The 17,213-nt window shown below is 43.3% G+C and overlaps 1 protein-coding gene across 2 annotated transcripts; it reads right to left on the bottom strand.

Moving 5' to 3' along the window:
• Positions 1-194: 194 nt before the first annotated feature.
• Positions 195-10,736, bottom strand: LOC128907610 (cytochrome P450 2K6-like). 2 transcript variants are annotated; one of them, XM_054196674.1, is made up of 10 exons: positions 10,547-10,736; positions 10,250-10,456; positions 8,294-8,456; positions 7,028-7,177; positions 6,575-6,735; positions 5,408-5,581; positions 4,657-4,798; positions 3,767-3,951; positions 3,423-3,564; positions 195-1,317 (listed from the first exon to the last, which is right to left on the bottom strand). In XM_054196674.1, exons 2-10 carry the CDS (start codon positions 10,433-10,435, stop codon positions 1,130-1,132), a joined length of 1,491 nt encoding a protein of 496 aa, XP_054052649.1. In that variant the 5' UTR covers positions 10,436-10,456; positions 10,547-10,736; the 3' UTR covers positions 195-1,129. The 2 variants fall into 2 exon arrangements, with proteins under 2 accessions (XP_054052649.1, XP_054052648.1); XM_054196673.1 differs by having other exon boundaries at positions 10,250-10,735.
• Positions 10,737-17,213: the final 6,477 nt, after the last annotated feature.

Here is a 17,213-nt window from a genome sequence, read left to right on the forward strand (position 1 = left end):
TGGTTCTGTCTTTGAAGATAAATATGTGGAAAAGCCTCAGATAGTAGGTTAACTGAGTTCATGTGAATCAATATGTACAAAGATGGTTATGGTACAAAGATAAGATTAGCTGTTTTGTACAAACAGAAACTCTCAGGAAAACACAGTGCAATCGTCATCACCTCCCACCTCTTCGTGCACTGCGATCGTGCTTTCAATTATCAAATCCTTTCTATGGCTTCAGAAGCTTTATTTATAAGACAAATGAAAGATTTCTGGTTACATTGGATTTCTTATATTACTGAGATAAATATATTTTGTTTAAAGTTTAATAGGAACAAGAAATGTGAACATCTAATTTGTTTTGAGTACTTTGATGATATGAGAAGGACCAGCTTCAGAAAATGAATGTGATCACCACCTTCTAATACTTTTTCTACAGTGAATCCCTTTTTCAAACCTTGCCTTCAGTGGAACCCTACCATGTTTTCAGAAATGTCTTTAACCTTTAAAACTCAGGGGCAGAGAATGAAAAAAAATAAATTTTATTCCTGGTAAAGCTAATTAAACCGTAATTTTCACATATATCAGGTAACTGATGAAAAACATCACCTTCTCCAAGTGCAAACATAGCTCAGAAGACAGACATATATAAGATTGCAAGGGAAATGTCCTGTAAGTGACAGTAGTTTTTCTCACAGGAGCCCTGGACTAAATAGCAACAGAGGCTGTGAGGATCTGGAGCATTCCAACTTCCAGTGCAGCAGCTCTGTGGGTTTAAGTGGTTCCCCTTGAGATACAAAATGGTACCCAATACCAAGGATGTACAGTTCGCACAGTTGGTGCTTCAGAGGGGATAAAAACGTGCGGATATACAGCTCAATGAACACCATAAGGATATGTAGGAATATTCTCCTATTGTATCTAGTAAATTTGACCATTCTTCCACATTGCTTTTCTGATCTGTCCTCTACTGGAAGTGGAGAAAACTGTGCATTGTTTAAAATGGCCAAGACATTTTAATGAAGTACTCGAAACCTTCATTAAGGTGTAATATTGTGAATTATTTTGGCCAAAGAATTAAGAAGGCAGATACCAAGAAAAAATAATTAGAACATGTTTTTTAAAAAAATTGATGCTGATGAGAGCTCTAGGAACGTGTAACAGCACACATTTTATAGGGTTTGGGGATGACATTAAATGAAATAGCAGGGCTGATGTCCAGGTCCGAGATAGAGACTCCAGGGGGAGGGTGGAAGGTGAACCTCTGCAGGAGGCTGGTGAAGAAGAGGAAGAGCTCCATCTTGGCAAGAGTCTCACCGGCACAGATCCTCCGGCCTGCAACGAAATGCAGAATGACCATAAGCGAGTCAGCGGGAGCTGGTTCTTCAATAGTTGGAAGAAATGAAAAACACTGAGCAGCTCTTATTCTAAGGAAGACTAGTGGGAATCCAGAACACTTGAAATGTCATATCCTAGCTATGAATAAAGAACACAGTAGCTCTTAAAAGTCTATTTAGTACAAAAAACATTTGAGAGAGAGGATACTTGGTCTTCAGAGGTATGATAACAAAGCCACCTAGTGATTTTTTTTTTTTCTTTTCCTTTGTATAAATGCTTGCATTTGGGGAGAAATGTATGGAAATACAATCTGAATTCCTTAGTTCCACTTTTCAATAAAATTTGTATTTTTCTTCATTTTCACATTTTTCCTCTACTTCGTTCAATTTTTGGATCCCAGGCCAACTTTGGTTGGTTTAGTCTAGACTTTGGCTCTCTTAGTCTAGTCACAGGCAATTTTTTATATTAAATTTTGTCAGAGACCCACGAGTGCTGGCTAGAGCTGGACTGAGGAGGAAGGTGGTGGAGTTATTCTATGGAGCCCCTAATATAAGCCTTTCTTCAAAAGCACTGTGAATATAAATTTTTCTCAATCCTGGTCAAATTCAGCAGCTTGTAAACTGCCTTAATCAGAGCATGGTGATTCAAGGCCAGAACTAGCAAAAACCTGAACTGAGGTTTGATATCAATTACACTGAAAGGGTTATCAAGCATTGGAACAGGCTGCGCAGGGAAGTGGTTGAGGCACCATCCCCGGAAGTATTTAAAAGATGGGTAGACATAGTGCTTAGAGATATGGTTTAGTGATGGTTTTCAACAGAGTTAGCTTGATGGTTGGACTAGATGATCTGAAAGGTCCCTTCCAACCTAGGCGATTCTATGATTCTATGATTTTAACTCCCTTGTGTGACAGAAAGAAAATGGTAGAGCATTTGCATGGCTGTGCTATGAAGTAAGCCCTCCAGGGAATGCCCAGACTGGACACTCCCTGGATGTGCTTTCCGCTAGGACATCTAGCCATAAATCCGAAAAAAGAAAGACTGTGAATTGGAAGCCCTTTATGAAAAAAAAACCCAACTATTTACTATATATTGGATGGTGAGCAAGAAAAGAAAAAACCTTACTCAAATATCATCCAGAATTAAAACCGCACAAATAGGGTCTCTAAAAAGTGAAAAGTGTTGTGGATATGACAGACAAATTGGCCAGAGACTGATGTATAGGAACTCCCCCATCCCTGGAGAAGTTCAAGACCAGTCTGGATGAGGCTTTGAGCAGCCTGGTCTAGCGGGAGATGTCCCTGCCCATGGCAGGGGGGTTGAAACTGGATGATCTTTAAGGTCCCTTTCATCTCTAACCATTCTATGATTCTATGATTAATTGAGCAATGACAGAACATGGAAAGCAGGAGAAATGCCAGAGAAAGAGCAATCATCGTGGGGGTCAGATTCTCCCATGCTTTGGCAAAAGGTGTAGGTGTGTAAACGCAGGTGAATGTCACACTCTGTGGACACCTCAAAAGGCAACCCCTTTCTGTCCTTTGATTTTACACAGAGTTTGTTGTTTTTATATAAGGTAACTCCTCTTTGTTGGCACAGTGTATGAAGTCTCTATCCCAGATGACATTATTCGTGACTTTTTAAAAGGGACGTGCAAAAATGAAACAAGGTTCCCCAGGAAAGACACAGAAGCCACCATTTTGTGCATTTTGTGTGTGATCAGAGACAATGTGTCTGAGTATGACAAGAGTCAGAGACAAAGAAGCCCAGGCCATAGAGCAGTTGTCGGCTACATATTATAATGTAGAAATGTGTTATCTAAACCATCACGGAATTTGTTGAAAACCTTCCCCGTATTTAAGAGAGCATTACAAATTCTCATTTGTAATCATTGAATACTAACTGAATCTAGGAATTAGCAGATGTTTGTCTTATCTCTTATCAGAGGTGTGTTTTGAGAAAGCTGTGAAATATGGGTTGTGAAATGGTCCCATGAAAAAGACAGTGTAGAGGCCAGGCTTCAGTAACGAAAAAGCACTGGTACAGTTAGTTCTTGTCTAAGATCTGTACTTGCAACAGCAGTAAATGGAAAAGAGAAGGCACCTGCTGAAAAAGGCATGAAAGCATCTTTCTTCACAAATTTTCCATTGGCGTCAAGAAAGTGCTCAGGATAGAACATGTCTGGTTTCTCCCACTGGGATTTGTCTTGCAGGACAGAGGTCAGTAAGGGGATGATGTAGGTTCCCTGCAAAATAAGACAGTGGAATTAATCCATGGACAAATATTGTGGTGGCGGTAACGGCAATAAGACTTCAAGATTGTCAGCCTGGAGAAAGAGATTGTTCTGACTGCTGTTATGTGACTTCATTAGAGAGTTCACATTTATCACTTTAACCAGGGTTGAGAAAGAAGAAACACTAAACGAAACAATCCTGTAGGCATCTCACCTTGGGAATGAAATAGCCTTTGAGAGTGACATCTGCAGCAGTCTCATGAGGCAAATCCAATGGCAGGATATTAGCGAACCTCTGAATTTCATGGATGACAGCATCTGTATATGGCATCTGAATTCGATGCTCGATCCGTGGGGGGTTTGACCCTATCACTTGCTCTATCTCTTCTTGGACCTTTCCTGAGGAAAGAATCAACTATAAGAAAGCGACAAGGACTCATTCATCCCTGAGACATACTGTGCCTTACTGATGTAAAGTACAAAAGACCTTGAGTGAAAACCATAAGTTCTCCCAAAATCTTTTTTTCCTTTCAGAAATAATGAGAGGTGGACAGAACTACAGTGTTTGATTATTTCTTTACCAATTAGAAACCTAAAGACCTGTAATTTTCTGCTCTCTCTTCTGCCTAAAGTTTCTTGCTCTGACCAAGAGCTGTCTCAAAACCCCTGCTTGACTCCTAACAACCTTTTACCATTAACTGGAATGGAGGTGTCAAAGAGCAATTCCATGAACCTTCTTAGGTGTTTAAAGCCTCGGTACAGCCCATTTAACATCTGCACCGGCCTTTCGTTTATCAGCAGCCTGTTTCTGAGGGAAACCTGGAACAATTTCATTGGCCAACAAGGACAACTCTCTTCTTTTTAATTAATGAGATTTTATTGAGCGAAGGACAAGGAATATGAACTCTGTTTATAATCTACTGGTAGGCTGGCTAGTGTGCCCCTCACCGGGTCTGAAGCACAGGGCACAGTGATACCTAGACAATTATTAACAGGAAATCTTGGCTTTTTGTAACAGTGTATTAACAGAGATGTTGACCCTCCAGGTTCCTGTTCAGTTCCAAATGCACTGAGTGTGACGGCATCTGTCATAAAACCACTTACTCTGAATTTCAGGGTATTTTAGCATCAGCAGAAAGCCCCAGTTTAGTGTGGTGGAAATCGTCTCAACACCAGCAGTAAACAAATTGCTCAGCAAGCTTAGCAAGTTGCCATTATGGAAATACCCATTGGTAGTGGATTTCTCCTGAAAGAAGTGGTTGAGAAAAAAGGATCAAAACTTAAAGCTTTCCACGTGAAAATGCAATTTACGTAGCTAAACATTAACTAAGAAATAAATCCTGTTTTTTTAAAGAAAGAGTGTGAAAAACAAATAAAAGCTTCGGGCTTGTACCTGGAGAAGAGTGTTGACAAAGGTTTTATGTTTTACTTGATCTCTGCATTTACTGGGGCCAGCTGCAAAGAGAGCTGGTTTCTCTATGAAGAAGGTAACCCAGATATATCAGAGACCCAAGATAAGGGTCCCAGTAAAGCCCAGGTAGAACTTTTATTCTGCAATGCATTATGTTTCTGAAAGAGTTATAAGGTCTATGACAACAGAGAGAGCAGACAAAAAGATGCAGCCTCTGTAAATATATTGATACAGTCTGAAGAAAAGCATAAAGATAAATGTTTACTGATTAAAAGGGTTGTAACTACAACAGAGTCAAATGTCTGTTCAACTCTACTAGTTTGTTATACGTGTTTTGTCAAAGATAGATTCCCTAAAGAAATATAATTATAAGGACTAAAAGGAAATGGTGAGTGTCTTCATCTAAGCATAACATTTGGAATAAATGGGAAAAGAGGCAGTTACCTCCTGCTGTTTAACCAGGAAAGCGTCAATAAAACTTCTTTGATCATTTTTGTCCAGGGTTTTGAGATGCTCTACAAAAGTAACTTGTGCATAAGCATGGAATTCGTCTCTGTTTTTGAGAAGAGCCTTGTTAGCCCTTAGGAAGAATCCAAGGTATGGGAAGATGTTGTACATCTACAAGAGTGAAAGACGTTAGAGACAATTTACCCACCAGATGTCTGAAAACACTACAGAAACAAACTAATAATATTGCACCTGTTTTGCAGATACAAAACCGAAGACTTAACATTAATATTTTGTTCTTTAGAACACAAAAGAGCCATTGGACAAATTCATGGTCAAAAATCCACCAAGGAGCACTGAATACAAAGAAACCTCTCAGCCCCTAATTACTATTTTGCAGGAGTAATGTAGATGTCAAACACCTGCAACTTGCCACCAGACTAAAGGAACAGAAGTGAATCTGGTTTGTGGCAGCATTGCACTTGAGTATCAGAGAGTATTTATTACTCATTGAGAGATTTCAGTGTACTAGAAACATGGAAAAACAGATTTTGTGTCAGGGTTACCTTGTACAGGTAGACCACATACTCTATAGCTTCTCTCTGCCTCATATTCTGAGAGTGTACTGTTTTGCCTGGTCACTTGATATGTGTGAACCATATTTTTGGGTAATAGAATCATAGAATTATAGAATTGCCTAGGTTGGAAGGGACCTTTCAGATCATGGAGTCCAACCATCAACCTAACTCTGACAAAACCCATCACTAAACCATATCTCTACGCACTATGCTTACCCGTCTTTTAAACACCTCCAGGGATGATGCCTCAACCACTTCCCTGGGCAGCCTGTCGAGCCCCACCACTTCCCTGGGCAGCCATGCTGAGCTTGCTGTTCATGCACTATGCAGTCTGTTTTTTTTAAATCCAGATTTAGCACTCTTCAAACAATAGCTTAAGTATGGTTTTGAGAGACTGGAGGTTTGACTGTTGACTTCAAGATTCCCAAGCTGTCTCTCAAGTTTTGTTGTGCTCCAGAAAGTGCTTGTAAGCCTGTTATCTCTCAGAGCCTCAATTTTTTCTGTTTAATAGAAACAATTGACTAGCAGTATTACTATGTTCTCATGGTATCCAGTGGAACAGCAACATAAAAATATTTATCATTACCGTAACCAAAGGTTTCCCAGCAAGCCTCATGTTTTCATTGGTCAATTGTAGAAGTCTCACAAATCTGGAGTCTTTGTAGTCAAATCGTTTTCCAAGTAATATTGAAACAATGATGTTAGCAACTGCTGCATTAATTATTTTGCTAGCATCAAAGGGCTTTCCTAAATGATGAATAAAAGAATATATTACATTGTGGCAATAGATTTAATTCGTAAATGTATATTTAATACTAATTAGTGCTATTTATTTGTTATGATTGATTACTATTACTGATTATTATTCAATGTTACATTACCATGCCAAGACACGAAAATGCCAGAGGAGCCAAATTCATCAAACTGATTCAGCCCGAAGTACGTTTCTTAAAAAGGTCTGAAGTTCAGAAGGTTACTCGCAAGCCTCTGGGTACTTGAACAAAACCTCAGAGGTCTGAAGAATGAATCATCTACCCACCTTCTTGTGACGCGATGGTGTCTGCCAGATACCCGTACTCCTCCACAATGCGGTCCTCAATGGCCTTTTTCCCCATTCCAAAGTCTCGTAGGGTTGTGAGAGTAAATCTTCGCATCACCTTCCAGTTTTCACCATGAGCAAAAACAATCCCTGACACAAAGAGAACATTTCAAGGTGGAAGAAGATTTTAAATAACTAACTAATTTGTCGACAAATAATGTAGATATTTAGTAGCAGTCACTTTTAAAATAAGCTAAATTACATCTGGCTGAGGAAAAAAACAACTTTCCCTTAAGTATTTTCAGGCCTCAACAATGGGTTTATTGCACACACAAAACCTCCCAACAATTTAAAAGGTATTCATCAAATCATAAGAAGAATATACTTTTCTGAGAGACACTTGCCACTAAAACAAAGAGGGAAATTCAAGTTCAAAATGCTGATTGTCATATTTTGGAAGTGGAATTGAACCGAAATCTGTTGTCTCTGATGATCACAGGAGAAATGTGATTAGGCACAAAAGTCTTTAAAATTTAGGTAGCATTTTAAAACCTCCTCAATCAGTTTTTTTCACTGAAATTGTTACACCATGTAACTAATGACTTTAGTTATATTTTTTCAAGGAAAAAAATAAGGTATAAAGAAAGCTTACATGCAGTAATATGATCAAAAGATGCAACGTTACAACGTTCACAGAATTATTCCTGAATTTGTCCAAGGATCTTTAGAGATGTAAATATGAAACTCTCATGCAAAATTAGAATGAAGTTTGGTTGTGAAATTCTCATTTGGAAACCCTGCTCCGTATACAGTATTTCCCTTATTAAAATAAATCCCAAACTCTGTATATGTTCCATTCTATTGCCACATTCAGATTTTAGAAGCACTATTCACCACTTGAAATGAGAAGCAGTGATATAATACTCGTTTTAGGAAAAGGAGGTTCTATGATAAACCCAAACAACACAAGTCCAGAACCATATCATGAGAGCTAGAAATGCCTTCCCTGTCACGCGTGCCCCTCTTCTAGATCCTGAAAGTGGGACGCTATCCATTATCTGTTGCTGTGGTTGCTGTTAGAGTTATGGTTCTTTTGTTGTCACTGTCAGTAGTTTCAAATTTGAATAAATGCACTGAAGGCAATGAAATTGCTCCCTATTTCCAATGTCGTATGTGATCTCTGATCCAGAGTGATGTGCAGCTTCTGCTTTGTCTAAATACTTTTTGAATATGTCAATCCGATAAGGAAAAATAAAATGAACTTACCATTTCCTCTGGTCAAATCTTCAAAGATTGGGATTTTAGGTCTCTCTGAAAATGCATCTGCCTGGTTTACGAGAGCTTCCTTCACTGTCTCATACCCAGAAATCACTACTATTTTCCTTTGCCCCATCTGAACACTGAAGACTGGACCATATATTTTGGACAGCTGTCAGAAGAAGATAAGAATGATTTACAGCTTTTACAGCTTACAAAGAAATTCACCACCCTTTCAATAATTCACCCAAGAAATAAGTGCTGCTTATTTTCCTGTCCTGCTTCTAAGTTACCAAAATGTTAAATGTTTTCCTAAGCACAGAGAAAGAGAATTGATGTAAATAATGTGAATGTGCTGGACATTATGACGGCAGTCGGTAGTGGTGTCTGATTGTGCTGAACTGAGCAGAAGTGTTAACAGCTGAAACCCCCAAGTCAGTCAAGGATTGTGCTGACAGCTCTGTCTTCCCTCAGAAACCCCTGTAAATTCAGTTTTTGACTCATATTTTCACACCGATCTCTATGACATTGTGTTTCTTTTGTTTACAGGCCAAACCTACTCAAACCTTTGCTACCATTATTGTATAAAAGCCACTGTGTTTCTGGGCCAGGATCTAGCATTAGGTAAATTCTAACTTTTTCTATATGACTACATCCACCCTGAATCTGTCTCAGAGTTTGACATAAGCTGGTACCTTTTTAGCTTGTATTCTTCATATAACTCAAAGTTCCTGATTCTTCTGACAATAGGAGGGGGTTTTCCTGACTGCGCTTATTTTCTAGTGTGTTCACACAGAGAAACAGAGGTCAACTAGTTATCATCGATATGCAAAATGTTCAGCAACTGGTAAGCAAGTCCAGCCAACTATATGAAATAACCAGCAGTGACATGTGTCTGAATTAAAGTAGTTTCTTTGGTGGTGATACTGTTATCCCAGACTGCTGTAGCTGTGACAGAATATGATCTTTTCAAAGAGTGTTCTCCAGTAAGGACTTTCCAATGCTTGCAGTGGTGGTACTCAGGGTGAGCATATGGTCTCCAGATGCATTTACACACTAAGTATGTTTCAATATTAAACCTTGAGCTGAGCTCAAGTTGGAGAACCAACCTCCTCCGTTAGAATGGATTCACTGGGTTACAGCAGAGACGTGTTGGTTCTGTTGGCCTGAAAAGAGATGGAGCTTGCTTTTGCCAACACAATTAGACTGCATTGGATAGCTACAGTGATTTTCCAGGTACTGCATCTGATCGGTCTTTTGATTTGTGGATGCATACAGATATGTAGGTGAAAATATCCCTTTTAAAATCATCAGCAAAGAAGACGTGTAATTTCAATGACTAAGCAGAAAAAACTCTAAGAAAGGGGCAGGTTCACAGAAGTCTTCTGACTCAAAATCAGGGAAGTCTTAGAATAAACTTGGTAATGAAAGCACTAGAAGAAAAACAAAAGATTTATTACCTTAATTTGCTTAGATCTTTGCTGTATATTCTGGCAGCTGTGGGCCCTGAATATTAAGAGCATATATTTTCCTTCATCTTTTGGGAAAGAAAGGAGGAAAGGGAGAGGAGAAGGGCTGTCAATCAGTGAAGGCAGGAAGCTGCAGTTGCAAGACACATCGATAAGTGGAATGTGGAGAGTTAGACCACATACCAAAAATCACTCCTTCTTCAGTTACCTTTTTCTCCAAAATACCACAAAAATAAAGTGAAAAATTGTTATTAATTTGAGAATTGTTTAAGGCTGAAACCTAGATGCATGAAGCAGCACAGAGGAAGTATTGCGGCAAAGAACAAATCTCACTGCATTCAAAGATTTCTGCTCAAATAACAGTCTCCTGTCCCTTGCTAAGGGTTACCTGGGGATGCAACACGTTGGATGCAATACAAGAAACTCTCTGACATCTTGGACTATGGGGTTTGGTGGTGTATGCAATTATGGAAGCAATAGAAAACGTAATGACTACCTGTAGATAAGTCCTGTAGGGTCTCTTCAAATCAAATATATGCAGATTTCCAATGATAGGTAGTGCTCGTGGTCCTGGGGGAAAATTCCTTCTTCGGTGGTTATTCCAGAAACCTCCCACTTTCAAAATGGAGAGAAAAGTCAGGATGAACACTAAACCAATGGAAATGCAGCTGCTCCACTCCATCTCTGTTCAGCCAAAGATTTCCTACAGATGAGAAAAAAGAAAATGTGGACTCTGGATCTCTGTCCTCTTGCAAAAACTTCCCATGAGAGATGTCTGCGCTAGTCCATAAACCTCTTTTCCAGTGAAGAGTATATTTTGCTTGCAATTGGTGACTGGTTTTGTTGTCTTCCCCCGCGCTTACTAATGAATCCTCAGTACAGTACAGAGGCAGGTAAATGTTTGCTAGCCAAGTGTGTGTGACTGCGTGAGCGTGTAGCTCACTGTCCAAGCACGAAAGTCCAAGAACGTGGAGAACCACAGGTCATTAACCCGGTGTTTGCTATAAAAATCATGAATTCCACATTCTCTTCAGGCTACTGATTAATTATGTTTTTGTCATTAGTACAGGCACAGCCTTGATACCCTGAGAACTGAAATCAGAATGGCAATGTCCAAGTGGTTAGCGCACAGAGATTGTTTTTTTTAAAGCACTTAGGAATTGGTATAACTTTACTTCCATTGAATTCATCAGGAATTTCAAATCGCAGAATCACAGAGTGGTTGAGGTCGAGAAGGACCTCTGGAAGTTACCTGCTCCAAAGTCCCTGCTCAAGCAGGGCCACCAAGAGCCAGTTGCCCTACACTATGTCCAGACAGCTTTTGCATATCCCCAAGGAGGGAGACTCCACAATCTCCCTGCACAACCTGTGCCAGTGTTCTTACTGGCTTTCAGTAAGAAAGTGTTTCCTGATGTTCAGAGGGAACCTCCTGTGTTTCAGTTTATGCCCATGGGCTCTGGTCCTGTCACTGAACACCACTGAAAACAGCCTGACTCTGTCTTCTTTGCACCCTTCCTCCAGGTACACTTACTCCTTATACACTTACTAATAAGATCCCCCTCAGCCTTCTCTCCTCTTGGCTAAAGAATCCCAGCTCTTCCAGTGCTTTCTCATAGAAGAGATGCTCCAGTCCCTTCAGCACCTTCATGGTTCTTTGCTGGACTCTCTCCAGTATGTCCTTATGTTTTTTGTACTGGCAATCCCAGAACTGGACACAGCACTCCAGGTGTGGGCTCACCAGTGCTGAGCCAAGGAGAAGGATCACCTCCCTCAACCTGCTAGCAATACTCCTCCTAATGCTGTCCAAGATACTATGGTACATTGTCGCCTCATGTTCAACTTGGCGTCCACCAGGACGCCCAGGCCTTTTTCTGTCAATCTGCTTTCCGGGTGAGGGGACCCTAGCATGTACTGCTGCCTGAGGTTGTTCCTCCCCAGGTGCAGTACTCTGCACTTCTCCTTGTTGAACTTCATGAGGTTTCTGTCAGTCCATTTCTCCAGACTATTGAGGTATGTCCTGGTTCCGGCGGGGATAGGGTTAATTTTTCCTGGTATTCCATGCCATGTGAGCCATGCCCACCCTGAGCTGCCGGGGGAGGGGGCAGGAAGCCGCCTGCTTGGAGCGGGCTGGGGCGTCCCGGGTCCGGTCGGTGAGCGGCGGTTCCGTAATCGTGTTTGTATATGCCTCTATCCGTGTTATTGTTGTTGTTTGCTTGTTCCCTTTGCTGTTCTGTTAAACTGCCTTTGTCTCAACCCAAGAGTCTTGCCTTTTCTTCTGATTCTTCCTGTATCAGGAAGGCCCGAGTGAGCGGCACGTGGTTCTTTGTTGCCGTCTGAGGCTAAACCACGACAGTCCTTTTTGGCGCCCAACGTGGGGCTCGAAGGGTTGAGATAACGACAGAATCCAACTAGAGCTTGAAAAAACAAATGTGTTGTATGCGTTTATTGTATTAGGCAAATAGTCGCTGGTCACCATGTTGCTTGGTTTGTTCTCATGGCTGTGTTATGTGAATTCCTGTATGGCTTATGTACTCCTTCCAATGATTTTTGTTACTTCTGGGAGAGGGATGAGGATTATCATTTTGTTGTCTTGTGCAATATCGGTTTATGAGATGATAACATCACTTGTTAGACAGTTACTTTGGGGCTTTTATGTGGTGTTGCTGTCCTGTCCGTACCTTGGGCACCGTCTCTCAGAATTTATTAATAATTACACCCAGTCTGTGGGGGAAACAGGGGGGGACACTTTCCCCAGCGCTTTTGCCTCTCTTTTCTCCTTCGGGTCAGGTATGGCAGCTTTTGAGAATTTTGAATATCCTTGGGATACTCAAACCAGCCTGGTCCTATTGTTTTGTCTGCTGAATGTGTTCCAGGTCCTGTTTAAAGTTAAACAGCTATTTAAGACTACTACCCGGAGATCTGCTCCGAGGCTGGATAGTCAGGGGTGGCACGGCATGTGGGAGAACATGGGCAGGTACCTAGAGAACTTCTCACCTCCAATGGTCTGGGATTTCACCCCTGAACAATGACAGGACCCTGATAAAGTGGTAGAATATTTGAAGGGAAAATGCTGTGGCTATTCTAGAGAGGCACAACTCACTGCACCGTGCTGGGCCCTGGCCAGTATCTACCAGGCACTGCTCAGAATTATGCAGCGCCCTCAGGGGGAAGAGATGGAGACCAGACCAGCAGCCACTGCGGCTGCTGCAACCCCTGCGACAGACACTGCGGCTACTGCAACCCCTGCGGCGGACACTGCTGCTGAACCAGGGAACCAACCCATGCCAGTATCAGTTGCCCCCATACAGAAGAAGAAGTACATGAAGAAATCAGTTCGCTTAGTAAGAGATGATGATGAACCAGGGTCATCACGAGAGCAGGAGGAAGAGGCAGAACCAGAGATAATTACTCGATCCCTATCCCTGAGTGAGCTGCGGGATATGCGAAAAGATTTTAGCCGACTTTCAGGCGAGCACATTGTCACCTGGCTGCTCCGGTGCTGGGATAACGGGGCCAGTAGCCTGGAATTAGAGGGTAGGGAGGCCAGGCAGCTGGGATCCCTGTCTAGGGAAGGCAATATTGAGAAGGCAATTGGGAAGAAGACTCAAGCCCTCAGCCTCTGGAAACGACTCCTGTCAGGCGTGAGGGAGAGGTACCCCTTCAGTGAGGATGTTGTATGTCAACCAAGCAAGTGGACTACCATGGAAAGAGGTATCCAGTATCTGAGAGAATTAGCCGTGCGGGAGATGATTTATTATGACTTTGACAATGCAGACTTACCCACAGACCCTGATGAGGTGCAATGCACAAGGCCCATGTGGCGAAAGTTTGTACGGAGCGCACCATCGTCATATGCCAACTCACTGGCAGTAATGGAATGGAAAGGTGAAGAGGGACCAACGGTGGATGAGGTGGCTGGCCGGCTCCGGAGATATGAAGAAAATCTCTCTTCCCCCCTTGTCTCAGCTGTGGAGAAACTGTCATGGAAGGTCCAGCAACTTGAAGAGAATATGTCCTACTCCCCACCTGTACAGGCCAGCGTCTCAGCTATTAGAAGCAGGCATTTCCCCACTCAAGAGAGAGAGTACAGAGGGTACACACCACGAGGCACCCTGTGGTTCTATCTGCGTGACCACGGAGAGGACATGAGGAAGTGGGATGGACAACCTACTTCGACCCTGCAGACACGGGTACAGGAGTTGCAAGGAAGGACAACCACAAAAGGGGATCCCTCCAGGAAAAGTGCCACCCCAGTTTCCAGTGGGCAGTTCCCCAGACAGAGCAGAAGGCCTGATCTTGCTTCTGATCCTCTTGAAGGAACTTCCAAGTCATTTATGCAAGAAGTGAGTAATGGATACTATGACAAGTATTAGAGGGGCCCTGCCTCTGGCCAGGTGGAGGAAAGGGACAACCGGGTTTATTGGATGGTGTGGATTCGATGGCCTGGCACATCAGACCCACAGGAGTATAAGGCTCTAGTGGACACGGGTGCACAGTGTACTTTAATACCATCGAGCTATAGAGGGGCAGAACCCATTTGTATTTCTGGGGTGACAGGGGGATCCCAAGAGTTGACTGTACTGGAGGCAGAAGTGAGCCTAACTGGGAATGAGTGGCAAAAGCATCCCATTGTGACTGGCCCAGAGGCTCCATGCATCCTTGGCATAGATTACCTCAGGAGAGGGTATTTTAAGGACCCAAAAGGGTACCGTTGGGCTTTTGGCATAGCTGCCTTGGAGACGGAGGAAGTTAAACAGTTGTCTACCTTGCCTGGTCTCTCAGAGGACTCTGCTGTTGTGGGGTTGTTAAGGGTCGAAGAGCAACAGGTGCCAATTGCTACCACAACGGTGCATCGGCGGCAATATCGCACTAACCGAGACTCTCTGATTCCCATCCATGAGCTGATTCGTCAACTAGAGGTTCAAGGAGTGATCAGCAAGACTCGCTCACCCTTTAACAGTCCCATATGGCCAGTGCGAAAATCTAATGGAGAGTGGAGGCTAACTGTAGACTACCGTGGCCTGAATGAAGTCACGCCACCACTGAGCGCTGCCGTGCTGGACATGCTAGAACTCCAGTACGAACTGGAGTCCAAGGCAGCCAAGTGGTATGCCACAATTGATATAGCGAATGCATTCTTCTCAATCCCTTTGGCGGCGGAGTGCAGGCCACAGTTTGCTTTCACTTGGAGGGGCGCCCAATACACCTGGAATCGACTGCCCCAGGGTTGGAAACACAGCCCCACCATTTGCCATGGACTGGTCCAGACTGCACTGGAACAGGGTGAAGCTCCAGAACATCTGCAATACATTGATGACATCATTGTATGGGGAAACACAGCAGAAGAAGTTTTTGAGAAAGGGAGTAAAATAGTCCGAATCCTTCTGAAAGCTGGTTTTGCCATAAAACGAAGTAAAGTCAAGGGACCTGCGCAGGAGATCCAGTTTTTAGGAATAAAATGGCAAGATGGACGCCGTCAGATTCCAATGGATGTGATCAACAAAATAGCAGCTATGTCTCCACCAACTAGTAAAAAGGAAACACAAGCTTTCTTAGGCATTGTGGGTTTTTGGAGAATGCATATCCCAGATTATAGTCTAATTGTGAGCCCTCTGTATCAAGTAACCCAGAAGAAGAATGATTTTAAATGGGGTCCTGAGCAACGACAAGCTTTTGAACAAATCAAACAGGAAATAGTCCATGCAGTGGCCCTGGGGCCAGTCCGGGCAGGACCAGATGTTAAAAATGTGCTCTACACCGCAGCCGGGGAGAACGGCCCTACCTGGAGCCTCTGGCAGAAAGCACCAGGGGAGACTTGAGGTCGACCCCTAGGGTTTTGGAGTCGGGGATACAGAGGATCCGAAGCCCGCTACACTCCAACAGAAAAAGAGATATTGGCAGCATATGAAGGGGTTTGAGCTGCTTCGGAAGTGGTTGGCACAGAAGCACAGCTCCTCTTAGCACCTCGACTGCCGGTGCTGGGTTGGATGTTCAAAGAAAGGGTCCCCACCACACATCATGCAACTGATGCTACATGGAGTAAGTGGATTGCACTGATCACACAGCGAACTCGAATGGGAAACCCCAGTCGCCCAGGAATTCTGGAAGTGATCATGGACTGGCCAGAAGGCAAGGATTTCGGAATGTCACCAGAGGAGGAGGTGACGCGTGCAGAAGAGGCCCCACCATATAATAAACTGCCAGAAAATGAGAAGAAATATGCCCTGTTCACTGATGGGTCCTGCCGGATTGTGGGAAAGCATCGAAAGTGGAAGGCTGCTGTGTGGAGTCCTACACGGCAAGTTGCAGAAGCCAGTGAAGGACAAGGTGAATCGAGCCGGTTTGCAGAGGTGAAAGCCATTCAGCTGGCCTTGGACATTGCTGAGCGAGAAAAATGGCCAGTACTTTATCTCTACACTGACTCATGGATGGTGGCAAATGCTCTCTGGGGGTGGTTACAGCAGTGGAAGCAGGGAAATTGGCAGCGCAGAGGCAAACCCATCTGGGCTGCTGAACTATGGAAAGATATTGCTGCCCGGATAGAGAATCTGGTTGTGAAAGTACGCCATGTAGATGCCCACGTACCAAAGAATCGGGCCACGGAGGAACATCAGAACAACCAGCAAGTGGATCGGGCTGCTAGGATTGAAGTGGCTTAGGTGGATCTGGACTGGCAACATAAGGGTGAACTATTCATAGCTCGGTGGGCCCATGACTCCTCAGGCCATCAAGGAAGAGATGCGACATATAGATGGGCTCGTGACCAAGGGGTGGACTGGACCATGGACACTATTGCACAGGTCATCCATGAATGTGAGACATGCGCTGCAATCAAGCAAGCCAAGCGTTTGAAGCCTCTTTGGTATGGAGGGCGATGGCTGAAATATAAATATGGGGAGGCCTGGCAGATTGATTATATCACACTGCCACAAACCCATCAAGGCAAGTGCTATGTGCTCACAATGGTGGAAGCAACCACCGGATGGCTGGAAACATACCCTGTGCCCCATGCCACTGCCTGGAACACTATTCTGAGCCTTGAAAAGCAAGTCCTGTGGCAGCATGGTACCCCAGAGAGAATTGAGTTGGACAACGGGACTCATTTCCGAAACAGCCTCATAGACACCTGGGCCAAAGAGCATGGTATCGAGTGGGTATATCACATCCCCTATCACGCACCAGCCTCTGTAAAGATAGAACGATACAATGGATTGTTAAAAACTACACTGAGAGCAATGGGTGGTGGGACTTTAAAACATTGGGATACACATTTAGCAAAAGCTACCTGGCTAGTTAACACCAGGGGATCTAACAATTGGGCTGGCCCTGCCCAATCAAAACTTCCACGTACTGTAGAAGGGGATAAAGTCCCCGTAGTGCACATGAAGAATATGCTAGGGAAGACAGTCTGGATTAGTCCTGCCTCAGGCAAAGGCAAACCCACCCGTGGGATTGCTTTT

The sequence above is a fragment of the Rissa tridactyla genome, chromosome 3, assembly GCF_028500815.1.
Source record: "Rissa tridactyla isolate bRisTri1 chromosome 3, bRisTri1.patW.cur.20221130, whole genome shotgun sequence".
NCBI classification, from domain to species: domain Eukaryota; kingdom Metazoa; phylum Chordata; class Aves; order Charadriiformes; family Laridae; genus Rissa; species Rissa tridactyla.

What these genes read in the sequence shown, in the direction of transcription:
- LOC128907610 (XM_054196674.1), bottom strand. Translation starts at nt 10,435, where the DNA reads ATGGAGTGGAGCAGCTGCATTTCCATTGGTTTAGTGTTCATCCTGACT. An exon ending in CTGGGAAACCTTTGGTTACG is followed by an intron (nt 5,582 to 6,574) that starts GTAATGATAAAT and finishes TCACTCTTGTAG; the next exon opens with ATGTACAACATCTTCCCATA. An exon ending in AAAATACCCTGAAATTCAGA is followed by an intron (nt 3,952 to 4,656) that starts GTAAGTGGTTTT and finishes TTCTTTCCTCAG; the next exon opens with GAAAGGTCCAAGAAGAGATA.